The sequence below is a fragment of the Falco biarmicus genome, chromosome 3 (assembly GCF_023638135.1).
Source record: "Falco biarmicus isolate bFalBia1 chromosome 3, bFalBia1.pri, whole genome shotgun sequence".
Taxonomy (NCBI): domain Eukaryota; kingdom Metazoa; phylum Chordata; class Aves; order Falconiformes; family Falconidae; genus Falco; species Falco biarmicus.
This window is the reverse complement of record NC_079290.1, coordinates 46,614,922-46,631,176: the sequence shown is the minus strand read 5'-3', so window position 1 is coordinate 46,631,176 and position 16,255 is coordinate 46,614,922. Positions and strand designations below refer to the sequence as shown.

The following is a 16,255-nucleotide window of genomic DNA, read 5'->3' as shown; positions in this document are numbered from 1 at the left end:
TCTGGGCATATATTTCCAGTACAGCAATTAAGAAGAAAATATACTTGGTGTAATCTAACAGCTCACACCTCAACATCTAGTAAATACATCTGGTGTAGTCTAAGGGGTTACACACACAAACGTGTAATTATGCCATGTACATACAGTGTAGCATTTGTGTTGGGTTATACAGCCATATCGTTGATTGCAACATCATCGTAATACGAAAGAACTAAATTGCATTGTGTTTAAGTGCCAAAATTGGTATTTTTAACCATCTGCTTGAAGAAATCTTAAATATACAGACATGTCTTGAAGACAGTATTGTGCACTCCTTTAATTTTCTTCCTTGACTTCTAACACTGTGTATCTTTAGACTTGAGGCTAGAGAAAAGGGGAATGAACTATCCTGTGGTATGGGAAAATGTCGTCTTATATGGAGAAAAAACATTGCTGTACCAGTCAGAAATAAAAGATAGCATTCATGGAGTTCCTCTGAAGGTTGCAGTGCCCTGCAACACTGCTGTAAATTTGTTGAGTATTGTTTTTATTAGTTAAAAAAGACCTGTTTTGTTGTTGGAGTTTTTTTTCACATAGTCAAAACTTTTATAGTGAGTTCATTTAAGTAAAAATAAATGGGCAACATTTCACGTATGTGAAGTTTCAGTGCTTTGAAATGAGAGCAATTATGGTGTAGAAATTATTTTTAAATAGCCTTGCTGACCTTACTGCACTAATATCTCATGTTACAGAAAAGGCTGTTTAAATACACAGAGTTTTGACAAACAAGACCCCACAGCTAATCAGAAGAGTGGCTCAGACTTCTCAGTGGTCAGAATTAGGCCACTCCATTGTACTCCATTAGCTGACCATTACCATTTTTCTAATGATACTGGTTTTAGCATACTCGTTATTTAATTGTTCCTGCTGTACTGCCTGTTAAAGGTGGTCTTGTAGGTTCTTAATACCCATAAAAGACATTCATTGGCTATATTTTAATACTTATTTCTAAAGACAAAATGGTTGTGTTTGTGTATAGGATTTATTAAAAAGAATTTTCCGTATAACGAGATAAGAGTATACTGTTAAAATCAGATTAGAAAAGATTTAAATTTATGTAATCTATCTGAACTTCTGATTTCTTGGTTGTAAAAATTTAGGAAGTATTATAAGAAATATTCCATATACTTGTGCATTATTTCTTTCAAATATATTTTCATAAGAGATAAGAAACTTCAGAAAGATGCTATTAAGCTTTGTTTTGAAACTTTGAAAATGAGTATTTTTAGAAGTTTCTCTTACTAATTAAATCTCAGATTAAAGAAAAGGAAATTTCAATTATGTGATACATTCTTTTCCATTTCTAATAGCTCATTACGGTTTCAGGTTTTTCGCAGCATAAATTGTTGGGATTTTTTTCTCGTTGTCTGGACTATATTTGTGTACTTGGGGTCTTGATGTATTTGAACATTTCTGGAGTTTTGCAGGGTTAGTAACTGCAAGGGAATGCCTAACTGCAGCTGTTTCATTGCAGGGGTTTTGGTATTTCTCAAGTAAAATTGGTTTATAGCTATGATTTTGTGTTCCTTTAATATATTTCTCATTATAAACAGTTTTAGAAAACTTTTCTCAATAAGTAAGCATCTAAACATGGCAACTTGAGATTTCAGGGCTTTTGACCTCTTATGACAGAGTCTGGTAAGTTTTTTTTCTTTCCCAAAAAACCAAGCTGGCAGCGGGTATCCATTTAGTTCCATAAGGTCAGAGTTTGTTGCACTCTTCTGAGAAAAGAGAGACTGAATCAAATCTCCAGTCCCTGAACTGGGGCAAGTTTCCCACCTCCTGAGGAAGAACCCAGTTGGCCAAATACTGAGTGGGTCTTCCTGTTTCAGCTGAGATACCCTACTTGCTAGAAATTGCTTAACTGCACTGGAGCCAGGTTAGTAACCCAATTTCCTTGCCGAGTACCCTATGTGGGCTTTTTCTCTCTTTCCTAATTTAAAGAAAGATTGCAAATATTTATTTTTTTAAAAGTGCAAACCTTTGAAAAGAAGTGCTGGAGAAGGATCTGCCTCTACATATGGTATAACCTGGTACTTTGAGCATCTGCTCTGTAGGGCTGCTTCCAGTCCGCACCCCCAAGTCAAGCAGAAGTGGTGTTTTCTTCATCCTCCTCATCATCCCTGACTACATTTTTAGGGGCAGCAGGTATGTGCTGGATAAGGTGGTGTGAATGAGCAAGTTGTGTAGGGAAATCCCTGGTTCCTCTACAGCCTGGGAATTAGCCATCAGGCTTAGTTGTGTGCATGCCTGTTAGTAGCAAGAACAGGGCTGCACCTATGCTAGGTGGCATGGATGTGCAGGGTATGCACCCTTCCTCTGAACAGCCTTCCTGTCCTACATGTTCATGTTCCTTCCAGATTTCTCACACTTCCTTTTCATGGGAGTTAAATATGGGAGACTAAGAACAGTGGAAGTCAAATATGGAGGTTAGGGAAAGTGTCCAGGTTTTGACCTGGTTTGGTGTTCAGGACATAGCTGGGGTGTTGTACCCAGACAGAAGAGATCAGAAGTGATTCTCAACGTATTAGTTTAAGCAAAAAAGTACTGGCAGAGGAACATGTGCTTCAAGGCAAGATATAAGTCTAAATTCAGCTTCCCAAGATTTAATGAACGCTGCTGTCACTTAAATGGTAAACAGAGAGGCTCTGTTTCCCTACAGAATCTGCCAGTGTTTCAGTGTTCATTAGTTTTGAGTGCTCAGCTTGAGGTTGCTTTTATAGGTTTGCATGAAGCAAGGTTCCAGATCTCAAAGAGAAGTGATGTTGGCTTGCTGCAGTAACAGAAGGAGGTGAACCGACTCCAGTCACCTGGTCATGGGTCCTCCAGTCTTTGACTGCTAGGTTGTGCTGGTAGACACACTGCTCATTTAATACAAACTTTCATTTTAAAAATCTATACTTTTCACTTTATCAAAATCTGGCTTGATTTCTTAGTATTTCCAAGTTTACATGCAGAAGTTCCTCTAAGCCAAGGCGATTTATGTTTTAGGGTGCGCTCCACAGTGTAAAGTTAAGACCAAGTCTGGTCCTGTAGTTGCACTGGTGATGCTGCACTAGAATGATTTAACATTCATACAGGTTTTCAAACATTTAAAGGGTTTAGGACTGTGTTTAATTTATCTCAGGATGTCAAATGGCCCAGAATCAGCATTTTGAAAATACTCCTATTAAAATGTATGCTCTGTAGTGGAGTTAATCAGTTTTTTGGTGAGGGCTGCTGCCAAAGTTACTGGGCTGTTTCCCAGCTGACTAATTACTGATTGCTCTTCTGTTGTTCTCTGCAGGGTGGAAGATCAGACTTTGCTGTGTGGTAGGGGGCCACGTGGGTGACTGATGTTACGGAGTCTGCAAATCCTGCTAGTGGGGCAGCGTCTTTGTGTAGTAGTACTAGAAGGAGGGTGTTTTGCAAGTATATCTCCACATTTTTGCAGATAGAAGATTTTGATTTCCTTCTTCACTAGTGCATATGGTTTCTACTGGCCCTATTACCACAAAGATTTGGGTAGCTTTAAAATACATGTTACTTAAAATGGACTTGTAAAGAATTACGACGGATTTGAGATGTTAACTGAAATGAACAGTGTTCCATTTAAGACCACAAGACCCAGGATAAATTGGGAATTGGGATTTTACTGTAGGGAGGAGGCTATTAATTTAATCATGATTGTTATGGAGAGATGCAGAATTAAAAGAATAATGCGGTTTGGACTTGGGACCACTGACACTGGCTGATGAACAAGCAGTAAAGGTGTTTCCTAAAGCTTTGCAAAGTGTTTAGAGAACCATTCTCATAAAATGCACACTGAAATATATTTACATAAAGCTAGAGCTGCAAATGTAATAAAAAGTGACATTCCTTATGATACTTTTTTAGGCCCTTTCCTAATTCTTTTGTTTAAATGAGAGACTGAAATTATTCCAAAGAGTGCAATACAGTATAACAAACACAGGGGTCTAAAGAAAACAGAATTTATTTCCATTACAGCTTTTAAAACCAGCATGTAATATTGCTCTAAATAATAAGATGACTTTTAGGTTTTTGTACTGTCTAGTTGGAAGAAAGGGGAAATTTTCTTTGCTAAGCTTTCCTGTGCATTTGTGCAGCTGTCTGTGCTTTTTGAAAGAAATCAGAGTTTTCATGTTTGGGAGGCATCTACAAGGCAGTATTTACCCCAGAAGCAAGTATCGCTGAGAGTGGATTATTGCTACTGGGTAGGAAATGTAACAGTACCGGATTTCAAAACTAAAAAGAAGCAAAATACTTTCTGAAGATTTTTCTTTCAAAGAAGCGTTGCTATCCAGCTCCCAGTGAGCTCTAAGCATACATTAGAGGGGCAGTATGTAAGCATAGCTGCTAAGTTGCTTTCCTGTTTTCCAGGCATTTGTACCACCACGGATTTTCCAGAAGCTATTTCCCCATAACAGTGTTAGCTTTCCTGGTTATGGCAGCACTCTGCTTTAAACCTTATCATTTAAACTGCCCAGTGAAATAGAAAGTGCTATGTGCTGGCTGTGTTTTGTTTATGCAGTGTTTTATCTTAAAAGTCTTTGAGTGTGATGTAAAAGCAAAGCATAATTAGCCCATTTTACATTCATCTATGCAAGTTAGTACAAAGTTAATACTAGTTGTAGTTTGGGGGTTTTGGTTGGAAGTAATACATCAGCAGTGAAAAGTGGCCACCTTTGCCAAAGTTTTTACCTTCCCACTTGGTGGAGATTTCCCACATCTACATAGTTCTGCCACTCTTGGATTTAGGTCACGGTAGTTCACATTTTTTAGACCTTTTTAAGGCTTAAATGTCGACTTGAACAGATACTGCTTTTCACTTACTGTTCACTCATTCACATGTTAGGGGGGAACAGAGTTGAAAATCAGCACTTTCCTTAGTATTTTGAGTCATGGTAGATCTGAAAGATCATTCCATCTCTTCATGCTTTATCCTGACAGTTAATATTATGTGAGACGAAGTCTACACCCATACACATTTATCTAAAATTGGTTTTAAAAATGAAATATGGTTGCCAGTCTGGATGTGGGTTATCTTACGTCAGTTTAAGCCGAGTTTATTTAGGTTTAGCCTCTATTTTTAAACTTAGTAGCATAAAGATGTGAGGTTTACAATGACAATTACCCGCAGAAGAACTTAGATCAGTATCAGTATAACTTAGTGCATAGACCTGTAGCAAGTCGTTCTCAGTGAAGCCCTCATTTATAGGTTTTGCAGGGACTGTTAACAAAGCAGCACCTTCATAATGGGACCTGCAGCTCTCAGGCACACCTAGTTGTTAGCAGAGCCTGACATTTTCCATGTGTGTCCTGTGTTCCTGTGCAGATTTTTTGTGATCTCTTTGAGCCCTGTTGCAATCACTTGTTGATTACTTATGCTGGAATTTATGTGATGTTTATGGTGCATCTTGAGGTAGTGGTAGTTATATTTTATCACCTGGAAAATAAAATTGACACGGGCCTTTAAATATCAAGGAAAGCAAAGTAAAGGCTGTCAGCCTTCGTTATATTTATCCGCTTTGCTTCATCCTGCCTCCTGTACAATCCCTTCATGCGCTGTCCCAGAGGGATGAATTAAGAGGTTGAGCTTCATTGTAACTTTGCCGGGTGAAGCCATGTCCTCGCCAATGTCAAGAGCAGAAATTCCACTAATTTCATTTGGGCCACATTTTCACTGTTGGTTTTGGCTGCTTTGTTGCAACTTGAATACTGTTAGAATATGTAGTGCTCTTCTGTGAATACTTTTAGGCAAAGACTGGCTGAAACTTGGCCAACGTGTAGGAGCTACAGGGCAACACAGAACCAGGGAAGGGAAGCGCGTTGTTTGCTGTCATTCAGTTGTTAGCATCATTCAGTCTCTGTTTAGAATGTAGCTTTAGGTATGAGAGAAAAACCAAACTTGAGTATTGTACAATAACATTTTATTAGTAATAGCACTAGAAATAAATACTTACAGAATGGGGCCAGTTCATAAATTTCTTTTAAACTTCAAAAACCTGCATATTTAGAATATATGGAATTCTAATTCCAAGGTTTCTGCATAGTTTATCTCTTCCTGCTGTCCTAGCTTTAAATCAAAGAAAGACTATTTTATAGACGATTTATTTGTAGTTAATGTTAGTTGTATAACTATTGCTGCTCTAGGCTGTATTGTGTACCCTAAATTGTGCAGATAGCGTGTCTGTTATTTAAATGTGACTTTCTAGCAGACGTTTTACAGACCTAAGAGTGATTAGAACACAATGCCTAAAATGCACAAGTGCTCTGGATCTCTGCCTCTATTGCAAAGGGATCCTGAATCGAAGATTCTGATCTGAAAATCAGATCTGGCTGAAAATACAGCTTAAAAAACACAAAACCCCTCTACCCCTTTGTACAGCTTGCACGCTACTCAGCAGGTCTGCCACAGTCGCTGGGTGTTAGAGGAGCTTGCTTAGTAAGAACTTTAAGAAAGGTTTTATTAATCTATGCGTAGTATTAAAATGAACTATGTTTAAATGTGTGCACAGGAGGTTTTAGCTTTGTTTTTCTCTAAATAATCTCTTAAATCTAGCAGTTGTTATAAGGAAGAGCAATAATGGAAATCCAGAGTGAATCCCGAGAAACACAATTCAGCCGGTAGAAGAATTTCACCTACAGAGTAGACGTTTGCATGTAAACAGAGTAAAAGGAACGCATCTAAGGTCCCTGAGTATATTTCATGCATTTCCTGGGAGTGAGTGAAGAAAACCTATTTGCCTTTGAATTTCTGCAGTGCAAAACTGGTACCAGAGCTGCACACAACAGGAAATTCAGATGCATAAGCCGTGTTTAAGCTTAAACCAGAAGAAAGCCATTTCTATACCCCTGTTCCTGCAATGATGATTTTCACAACTGGAAACCAAGTAGCACAATTTTCTCTTCCTGAGACTGTGCTGTACTGCAGCAGCTCAACCTTTTTCCTTATGGATGACATTAGTAAGTATCAAGGCTCTCTAGTGTTGCCGCTGTGTTTCAGGTGCCTGTGGACAGCAGAGAGGCTGGTAGGAATTGCAGTCACTTTCCCAGCTAGCAGCGGAACTAGGCTGCAGCCTTCGCCAGCCCATGCTGGAGAAGTAGTTTCATTAGTACTTTACCTTCGTCCACCCCTCTTTCATCCCACCTTCTTTTCTAATGGTACCTGGTTAATAATTTTTAGCTGTCCGAGATGAGAGTACTGAATAAACTTTCTGGTGATGTTTAAATGCAGCATCTCTGTGAAATGGAGCAATTTAAACAAGACACAAAAATATAGTTAATCCTTTTTCATAGCTGCATATACCTTAATTTATACCAGCAGCTCCACAGGTACAAAGCCTCCGTGTCTGGCCGTGTAACCATCTGCCCATTACTTCCCCAGCTCCCTGTAGTGGCTTGAGTGAACGTTTCAGCCTGGATCCTCAGCAGGCCTTTGTTTTTCTCTCTAGGCATGCCTGAAGCTCATTGCCAGTCACAAAATATTTCTATTGACTTCAAGGCACTTGGCCCCATATGTGCTTGCAAACGAGCACTTTTGTTCTCCTGGATGAATGTGCATGTGCGGTGGGATTTTTTTTTTTTTCCCTTTTCAGTGTGGTATTGAAGCCAGTGTGGATGCTTGGCCTCCTAAGCAATGCTTGTTGGCATTGACCAGGGCTGTCCTGAGCGAGGAACTTGTTAGGTGCTGGGGAAGGACTTCCAAAAGCAGCCTTGAGGCCGATGCCTCGGTTCCCACAGCTGTGATCCGTAATGGGTATGTGGGGCCACTGGCCAGGAGGAGAATGGAGTTGGCAGCTGTCCTCTGGGGCAGGACCATGGTGGCCTTTAATGACAGTGGCCAAGGAAGAAATAGAAGTCTGTGGCCTCACCTATTCAAGTGGTATTAACTCATTTGGGTGGCAGTGTTTGGTACAGAGAACTGGGGTTTTTTTCCTCCTCCTGACAAGACCTCTGCTCTCACATAGATTTGATTTCTGCACAAAAGTATCAAATATACACACCAGTGGTGTACTTTGCCAAGCACTTAGCCATCAAGCTCTGAGCTGGCGACATGGAAAGATTTGATTTGTGTGTACAGAAAAGAAATGTGTGTGTGCAGATGTGTGTTGGAATTGCCTTCAGTCCATTTGGAAATTTGATACTTGATTTCAAAGTAGTACCAATAAATATGCTGATTCAAATGAGGAAAGCGAGCTTTTTTTCTCTTTCAGAAAGATTTAGTTAAAATTCAGGAAGTCTAACTACTGTGGAGTTAGCACTAGGATTTATAAAACAACATTGAAAGGGAAGCTTAATTAACATTTCACTACCCTTTCAATTGCACTGCATGCGTGTCTGGTTTATCACCCACCTAAAAATGTTAGTTTATATTTGAAGAATGCTTCTGACAGTGAGCCTTCAGGAGAAAGCTCAGCTTTTTCCTATAATCTCATTATAGCATTTATATATTTTATTTGCTTGCTTTGACCTTGGATGATTTAGAGAGTATTCAATGTGTATATCATGTATTTCTGGGAATCAGTGCTCAAGGTTGTTTTCTTTTTACTGTTAATGTATCTTTAGCTGGAAGGTAAATTTTTGGCGTTTTGTTTGGTTTTTTTTTTTCTAAACAATGTACTGATGGCACACCCTATATTAGTAAGTTGGGTATTGATGGATGAGCACACGCAGGATGATAGTACACACGAAAGCGAGTCATCCCTGGGAAGGATGCTGCTCTGTGTTCCTTAGGATGAGTGAAGAAGCAACAGCTGCTTTTCTTTCTCTCCCTGAAGAACACAGTGATAAGAGAAATGGTATATTCAAAAGGGCAGCACAGATTAATGGGGCAGTAATAAAATAAATGAGATCCATTAGCGAAATCACTGCTTGAAAAGTAGATTCTGTGATAAGTGCCCTTCAGTGCCTCATGTGGGAAGAATTGTTACAGCACTTGTAACGTCATCCGTAGTGTTGGATTTTAAACTGTTGTGACAATCCTAAGTGATAGGAACTTAAAATAATTTAGATGAAGGTAAACTTCATTTGCACTTAGCGCTTGGTAGAAAACTTGAATGATTACATCTAAACATGAAGACAAGTTCTTTTCTTTCAAACCCAGTCAGAATGTTTTTGTGTGCTCTCAAAATCTTTCATCAAAAAAAACCCAAAGCCTTTTTTTGTTGATGTTAAGCCTGTAAGGTGATCACAGGAACCTGCAAAGCTTTATTTTACTGCTGGAGCACCGGTGCTCTGGGGACTAATGTTCAAACAGACTTTGAACTAGAATCCGTGGCTTTAGCGACATCGCCTACTTTTTAATTGGTTGTGGGTTGTTTTTTTTTTTATATTAGATTAATGATGAAAGGTGTGCATTGCACTTAAAACACTACATGTGTCTGTTTTCTCTCTGCTTTTTAGACCAGATAGTTTTCTGGATCATTTAATAAAAAAGGAAAATACACTTAATTTCTTAGATTTGCAGAGTACATTGCCTATAAGGAGATAAACATTTGTGGTTTAGAGATAAAATATATACACAAATCAACTAATCAGAGCCAAAGATATTAGTCTGAAAGTGCTTTTTCATTGATCTTCGGGCGATAGGTGGGTCTGAGTCTCTGAATTGACACATTTTGCTTCCCTTTCTCCCTTCAGAAATGCATGGCTGTATCATGGTAGGGCTTAATTGTATTTTATTTTTTTCTTTTCCAGCGTAGTTTTGTTAAATGCAAGCTCAGACTGTAAGCAGCAAGCAACACATTTCTTGTAAGATGCAGAGGGGGTGCAGGGCGAGTGGAGGGCACAGGCACCCCGAGCGCCGCCTCCCCCATGCCGGCAGCTGCATCCCATCCGTCCGGTGGTGGGAGATGGAGAGGAGGGCCAGGAGGCGGCTGTTGCTATCGCTCTGATGTCAGGCGCTCTTGCTAACGTGTGGTTGGTTATTCTGCATTTCAGATCGCTGCCGGTCGCCGAGCGCAAAGGGAACGGCGAGACTCCTGCATCTTTCAGCGAGAAGAAAGGAGTCAGCAGAGCAGACTAATACGGACTTGTGTCGAGTGGCCTTGCCCTACAAAGGCTGCCTTTAAAAGAGAAACGCAGTGTTATTTAATGAGCTGTGAGATGAGGCGCTGCTGCTAACGCTCAGATCCCAGGATTCATCGGCTATTCATTGTGCTTAATGTACATGTTTCTGCACCGTGCATTTAGGAGATCCCAGAGAAGAATCCAAAACGGCTGCGGGGGAAAGACCACCAAACATGCCTACAGAAACACTACCGACAGGTAGCATGGTGAAGCCGGTCAGCCCTGCCGTGACTTTCACGTCCGCTGTTCCTCTCCGCATCCTGAACAAAGGACCCGACTATTTTCGCAGGCAGGCGGAGCCTAATCCGAAAAGACTGAGTGCGGTGGAGAGGCTGGAAGCCGACAAGGCGAAATATGTCAAGAGCCAGGAGGTCATCAATGCCAAGCAGGAGCCTGTGAAGCCGGCAGTGCTAGCGAAGCCGCCGGTCTGTCCTGCGGCCAAGCGGGCCCTGGGGAGCCCCACCTTGAAAGTCTTCAGCAACAATGCCAAGACCGAGAGTGGCGTCCAGAGAGAAAATCTGAAACTGGAGATTCTGAAGAACATCATCAACAGCTCTGAAGGCTCCAGCTCAGGTTCAGGGCATAAGCACGGTCCCCGAAACTGGCCGCCTCACAGAGCTGATTCGACAGAGCTGAACCGGCACTCGTTTGCTGAGTCTTTGAAAGTTTACCCCACCCAGGGCCGTAGCAGCCCGCAGGAGAGCAGCTCCAATGTCAGCAGAAGGCTTCTAGATCAGTCAGCTGAGACTTTCTTGCATGTCTCTCACAGCTCCTCAGACATTAGGAAAGTAACTAGTGCAAAGCCCTTAAAAGCAATACCCTGCAGTAGTTCAGCCCCACCTCTGCCTCCAAAGCCCAAAATCGCTGCCATCACCACCCTGAAATCCCCAGAGATTGAGGCAGTCGAGTCTGGATGCGGAGTTAGTAGAAGACCCTCCCTACAGCGATCAAAATCAGACTTGAGCGACAGATACTTTCGTGTCGACGCAGATGTTGAACGATTCTTTAACTACTGCGGACTGGATCCTGAAGAGCTTGAAAACCTCGGGATGGAAAACTTTGCAAGGGCTAACTCTGATATTATATCCCTCAACTTTCGCAGTGCAAGCATGATTAGCTCAGACTGTGAACAGTCTCAGGACAGCAACAGTGACCTTAGAAATGATGACAGTGCCAATGACCGTGTGCCATACGGCATTTCTGCCATTGAAAGAAATGCCAGAATCATCAAGTGGTTATATAGCATCAAGCAAGCTAGAGAGTCACAGAAAGTGTCCCATGTGTGAGAGAAAAATCCACCGTAGAAAAAGCAAGGACTGTATCTTTGTCTGTGAATATTCAGTTGTGAAGGGTTGTGAAGTCGACTTGAAGTCTTGTACCCTTCTCAAATCTCTTTGTGTTGCTTGTTGTGCAATGTTTCCAAGTTGCATGCCTGTCAACATGTGAGCTGATCTGGCTTCCACTTGAACAATAACTAACTACAAAGCGTGGCTCAGCATACACATTATCTGCCAAAAGTTTAAGACGAGAATCTAATTAGAGCTTCGGTATAATCAAAGTGTTTACATGGAAGGGTTATATGACTTCTTTGGTATTTATGTGGTTCCTTGTGGATTTTATATATGTCACTTTTTGTCTTAATGCAGATATTGTCAACTGACGTTACTAGTTTCTGAGTTGAAACAGGATCCCTTTGGGGGGGGGGGGGGGCGGGGGGGAAATAGAATTGGCCAAAATAAGAGGTTTAGGCATACAACAATAGGCAAAGCAACCTTATCTCTTCTTGAAAGTGCATTATTGGTACATATGAAACTGCTTCTAAAAGGCTACGTTCTTAAATTGTGTGTCGTTGTTAAACTATATATCCCTACTTGTAGTAAGGGACTGTTCGGTAAAGGTTTCTTTTTTCTAAGTAAGCTCCCTCAGTTTTACAGCAGAAGTAGTCCAGTGACTCTGCTTGACCTCTCATAAACTAAATGAGTCCTGCCTTTGGGTTATTGTAAGCATTTTAATGATTTTGTATTATCCCTGCTGGAAAAGCTTAAACAAAGTTGGAGTCAACAGATGAAAACAGAGTAGGTACAGGATGTTGTGGGTTTGATTTTTACTCAAAGATTCCTGGTCTTAAACTTTTGACAGGAATGATTAGATCCTATAGCTGATATTGAATGCCTTTATTAGTCAAACACATCATGACTACAAATTCCATGCTGTCTTTTAATTTTTGTTGTAGGACTATTTGAACAGTTAATGAACAAAAATGGAAACACACAGCCATATCAATATAACACCTCCTGTTCAGAAGTAAATACACTCAGTAGCTGAACTATATCAAAAAAATTGTGATTATGTTGTCTTGCATACGTTATATCTAAGGCTGTGAAAGTTTGTTACAGCTCTAGGAAAGTGTAGAAACATGACAGTATGTAGCTTTGCTTTTTTTTTTTTTTTTTTTAATCCCTCCTCTTTATGATGGTTAGTGCTGCAGGTCAACCTGTTACAAATCTTTTGACAATCTGTGTCTTCCCAGTGGTTTGTTTAACTGTCATTTCAACAGACAGTGGTGGTGTGGTAGCAGAGAAGTTGAAAGTACAGTGGTCTGCTTCATTATTATTGTATACATGCTTTGAAGTAAATTGCAGCACTACCTTATACTTCATCAGCTAATAGGAAACTTTTTTATTGTGTAAATGCTGTAAGACTTTGTATATACTTCAGTTGTTACGAAATCTTTAAAAGGAAGAGTGTTATGCTAATAAATAGCTCCTGGTGCAGGTATGGTAGGGTTTTTGTTCTTTTTTTACCCCTCCCATTCTTAAAACTATATCAGGAACTCAATTGCAGTGTGTTTTAGTGCTGTAGAAGGTCTTGGTTAAATAATAGTTCAGTAAAAGGTTACTTTTACTGAAGTGCTTTTCAGAATATAATTTTTTATAAAGTAACTATAGCAGCATGATCTGTCTGAAGAACTAGAAAAGATTTTCAAGACTCCTAAAATAGCTTGCTTCTTCCTTACCTAGCAATGTTACTGCTCCCGTTTATAGCATCTGTTCATAATGCATCACTGCAGTCTTCTGAATTATTCTTCAGTAGTGCTTATTTATATATTTGAATATTAAAGGTGTTTTACAAAGTCGGGTTCTATCTTTTCTCTAAGCCTGTGGCTCATCTTCTCACTGATAGCCACAGTTCATGCAGGCAAAACTGGAAGCAGAGCCACACAGTCGTTTGTTGCCTATGGAATTAACCTACATCAGGTTTTATATAATTGTTTTCCAAATGGTTGTTCATGGGGCAAGGGGGCGGGGGGGGGGGGGGCGGGGTTGGGGAAAGCACACATTCAGTTTCAGGAGGCTACTCTATGGTTTTTACCGTTGGTTTCACGACCTAAGATTTGCAACATTCCTAGTTCGGTCAAAAAAATGAGGAGCTGTGTATTTCAGCTACAGGCACATTTGTGACATTTAAAGCTCCATGGGTTTCAGTTGGCATTGACATCACACTGGTTTTTCAAGCATATTTTTCCAATAGTAAGTTCTACTCAGTTCAGTGACTATTTTGCCAAGGAAAATAATGCTTAAGGGATTCAAGCCAAGTGTAATGCAGCTGTACAGCAATGAAATAAAGAAGTTAAAACCAAAATAAAAATGCACTCACATTATTCTCTCTCAATTGTTTTAAAAATTATGACAAACACGCTATCTCAACTGTTGTCAGCCAAAAACAGTAATAAAGAAGCCTGTATAACTAGAAAATGGATTAGAGCATATGCTAGTATTCTGAAGTTGTTTCCCAGGGTTTGTTAGGAAGCCATAGGCTCTTGAGAAATCAAATTCATTTCCTTTCAATGCCACAAGGGCTTTAGGCTTGTGAGCTATCTGTAAGAGAGCATTTCCTCACCCGAGATCTTAAGCAGCACGTTTGACACCGCGCAGGCTCTGACTGCACTCTCCCTGTTGCATGCAATACGCGCACGAAGAAGGCTTTACAGGACCCAGACCTTCACAGTCAACTGAACTTGCAGCTCTGGTGAGATTGCAGTAATAGAAATCACAAGACTGCAAAATGCCCACCAGGCTTTGAACACGCAGGTAGCAATTGCCTTCATTTGTCGCTTCATTACGGTTTATGCAGATAGGGTTTATGTATTTATAGTCTTGCCATTACCTGTACGTTTGCATAAAAACCAATTTGCTGGTGTCTGATCTGTTTTTGTTTTCAGATGGGGATAACCATTTTGCCTTTGCAGACAGGTAATCCGTCATGTCGAGAGGGTCAGCTGTTTGTCTCTGCCTTAGGAGATCCCTGAGTGCTGAATGTTGGATTTGCAGGGAGTTGTAACCAAGTCACACGCCTCATCAGGGACCCGTTCTGGTTGTGTTCCTGCTGTCTCCAGCAGGCATTTACTCAGGTGCAAAGTGCACAGCAAGCCTCCGTGGTTAAACAACAGCTCTCGTGTCAGCAGCAGATCTGGAGGGAGATGCAAGTCTCTGGCATCCTGTGAAAGCCGGTGCTGAGCCCAGCGCTGACAGTCCTGGCCCCAGCAGTGAAGAAGAACGCAGTATGTCTTCAGTAATTAGTATGAATTCACAGACACAAAAGAAACCGCCACAGAGGTTTGTGGGAGTTCTGTTGTTTTGACTTGCCAGGAAGGGAAAGGAAGAGGAAAATTCTGTGGCAAAGTACACTTTGAAAGCCATGTACAGCTTTGTGCAGAGATAAACCAGTTCTCTGAGTGAAAGAGATGGGCAGCAAAGTAAAACCGGTCTTCTAATCACTTCATATTATATAGTAACAACGTTGAGAAACATGAGGGATATAGGATCTGTGCCACAAATTTAGATTCAATGAATACAAGTACTGAAATTTTCTTTTTTATTAATAGTTTCTGCAAGAGAGCATGCTGTGCTGTGAGTGTATGCACCATCTGAGTGACCGAGGGCTTTTGAAGGGTAAACACAGAACGGTTGATGCTTTTGGCAGAAATTCAAAAATCAAAAGGCACGCTCAGACAACAGAGTGAATCAGTATTGCTGACTTATCTCTTTTTACAGCAGTTTATCCATCCATGGAGGCCATATGCGTTTGATTCCAGTCATTCAATGAAAAACAAAGTGCTTAATGGAGCTCTGCAGTACAGAGCTGAATAATTTCAGTGTGCAGAGAAGAGGAAAAGAGCTAAACCTTAAAAACAGTCTTCCCAATACCTATTGATTATGGGATGGTAATGTTTAGTACATTATGTTCAGAGCTTACTTGTTCATAAGAAACTTTTATTGTGCAGAGTAGTCAAACCAATAAATCTAGGAGGTTCCAGTTTTCTAAGGCTATAAAACGCATGTTTTATGTGATTAATGGTGCCACACCAGTAGCTGAGCACGTTAGGCTTAGACTATAAGAGCATCTGGAGCTTTGTGCCCGTGAACAGTAAGGATCCGTTGCCTATTTTGGCAATGAATATAAATGCAGATATAGTGTAAGGTTCCTTTGTGCCGTACAAAAGAATGAATTGGTCAAGGTGTTTTGTCCTGAATTGTAATGTAACTGTATTAAAATCTTTGTTACCAAGGCTTAGATGTTCACTGATATTCTGAATTCATCTGACATTACCTGCTGTCAGCAGAAAGACTCCAATAATCTGCCCCTTGAAATATATCACCCATAGCTTAATGGGAAAGGCCATTAAAATTGTCTGTTCAGTCTAAGGACTTTTATTTCCTGATGATGGCATCTGTTAAGTGAACCTCTAAATAAGCAAATTTCAGTCAGAAATATTAACTCATGAATGCCTTGCATTTTTCTCCCTGGAAGCCCAAGTGGTGATCCAAACCTGTGTCCTAGTGTTTTTTGCAGTTAGTAAATTGCTGCTAGAATTCAGTTGTTGTCCATTTGGGGTGCAGTACAATCTAAAGTGGAGACACCTACACCACACCATCTGTCTTGCCCTCATAGGTATGAACAGCCTTCAAGCACATTTTATATTTGATCGCTTAAGAATTTGGTTATGGCTGCCCATCAAAACTCAGTAATAATAAGGGGTGACTTTTTCTTCCCTTAGTTGTCACGAAAAATAATCATTTATATAACAAAAATTGTAGTCTCTTAAATGTCATTCTTCTAAATTTAAAGTAATTTTCATGGTAGT

General features: G+C 40.3%; 1 protein-coding gene across 11 annotated transcripts in view; it reads left to right on the top strand.

The window, feature by feature from the left end:
* Window positions 1-14,310, top strand: part of FAM110B (family with sequence similarity 110 member B) — a 116,086-nt gene extending 101,776 nt beyond the window's left edge. For all 11 annotated transcript variants that reach the window (XM_056331170.1, XM_056331162.1, XM_056331168.1 and 8 more), the window contains one exon: window positions 9,982-14,310. In XM_056331170.1, the coding sequence (XP_056187145.1) occupies window positions 10,284-11,396 (1,113 nt within the window). In that variant the 5' untranslated portion in view covers window positions 9,982-10,283 and the 3' untranslated portion in view covers window positions 11,397-14,310. The remainder of the gene's footprint in view (window positions 1-9,981) is intronic.
* The last annotated feature ends 1,945 nt before the right edge of the window (window positions 14,311-16,255 follow it).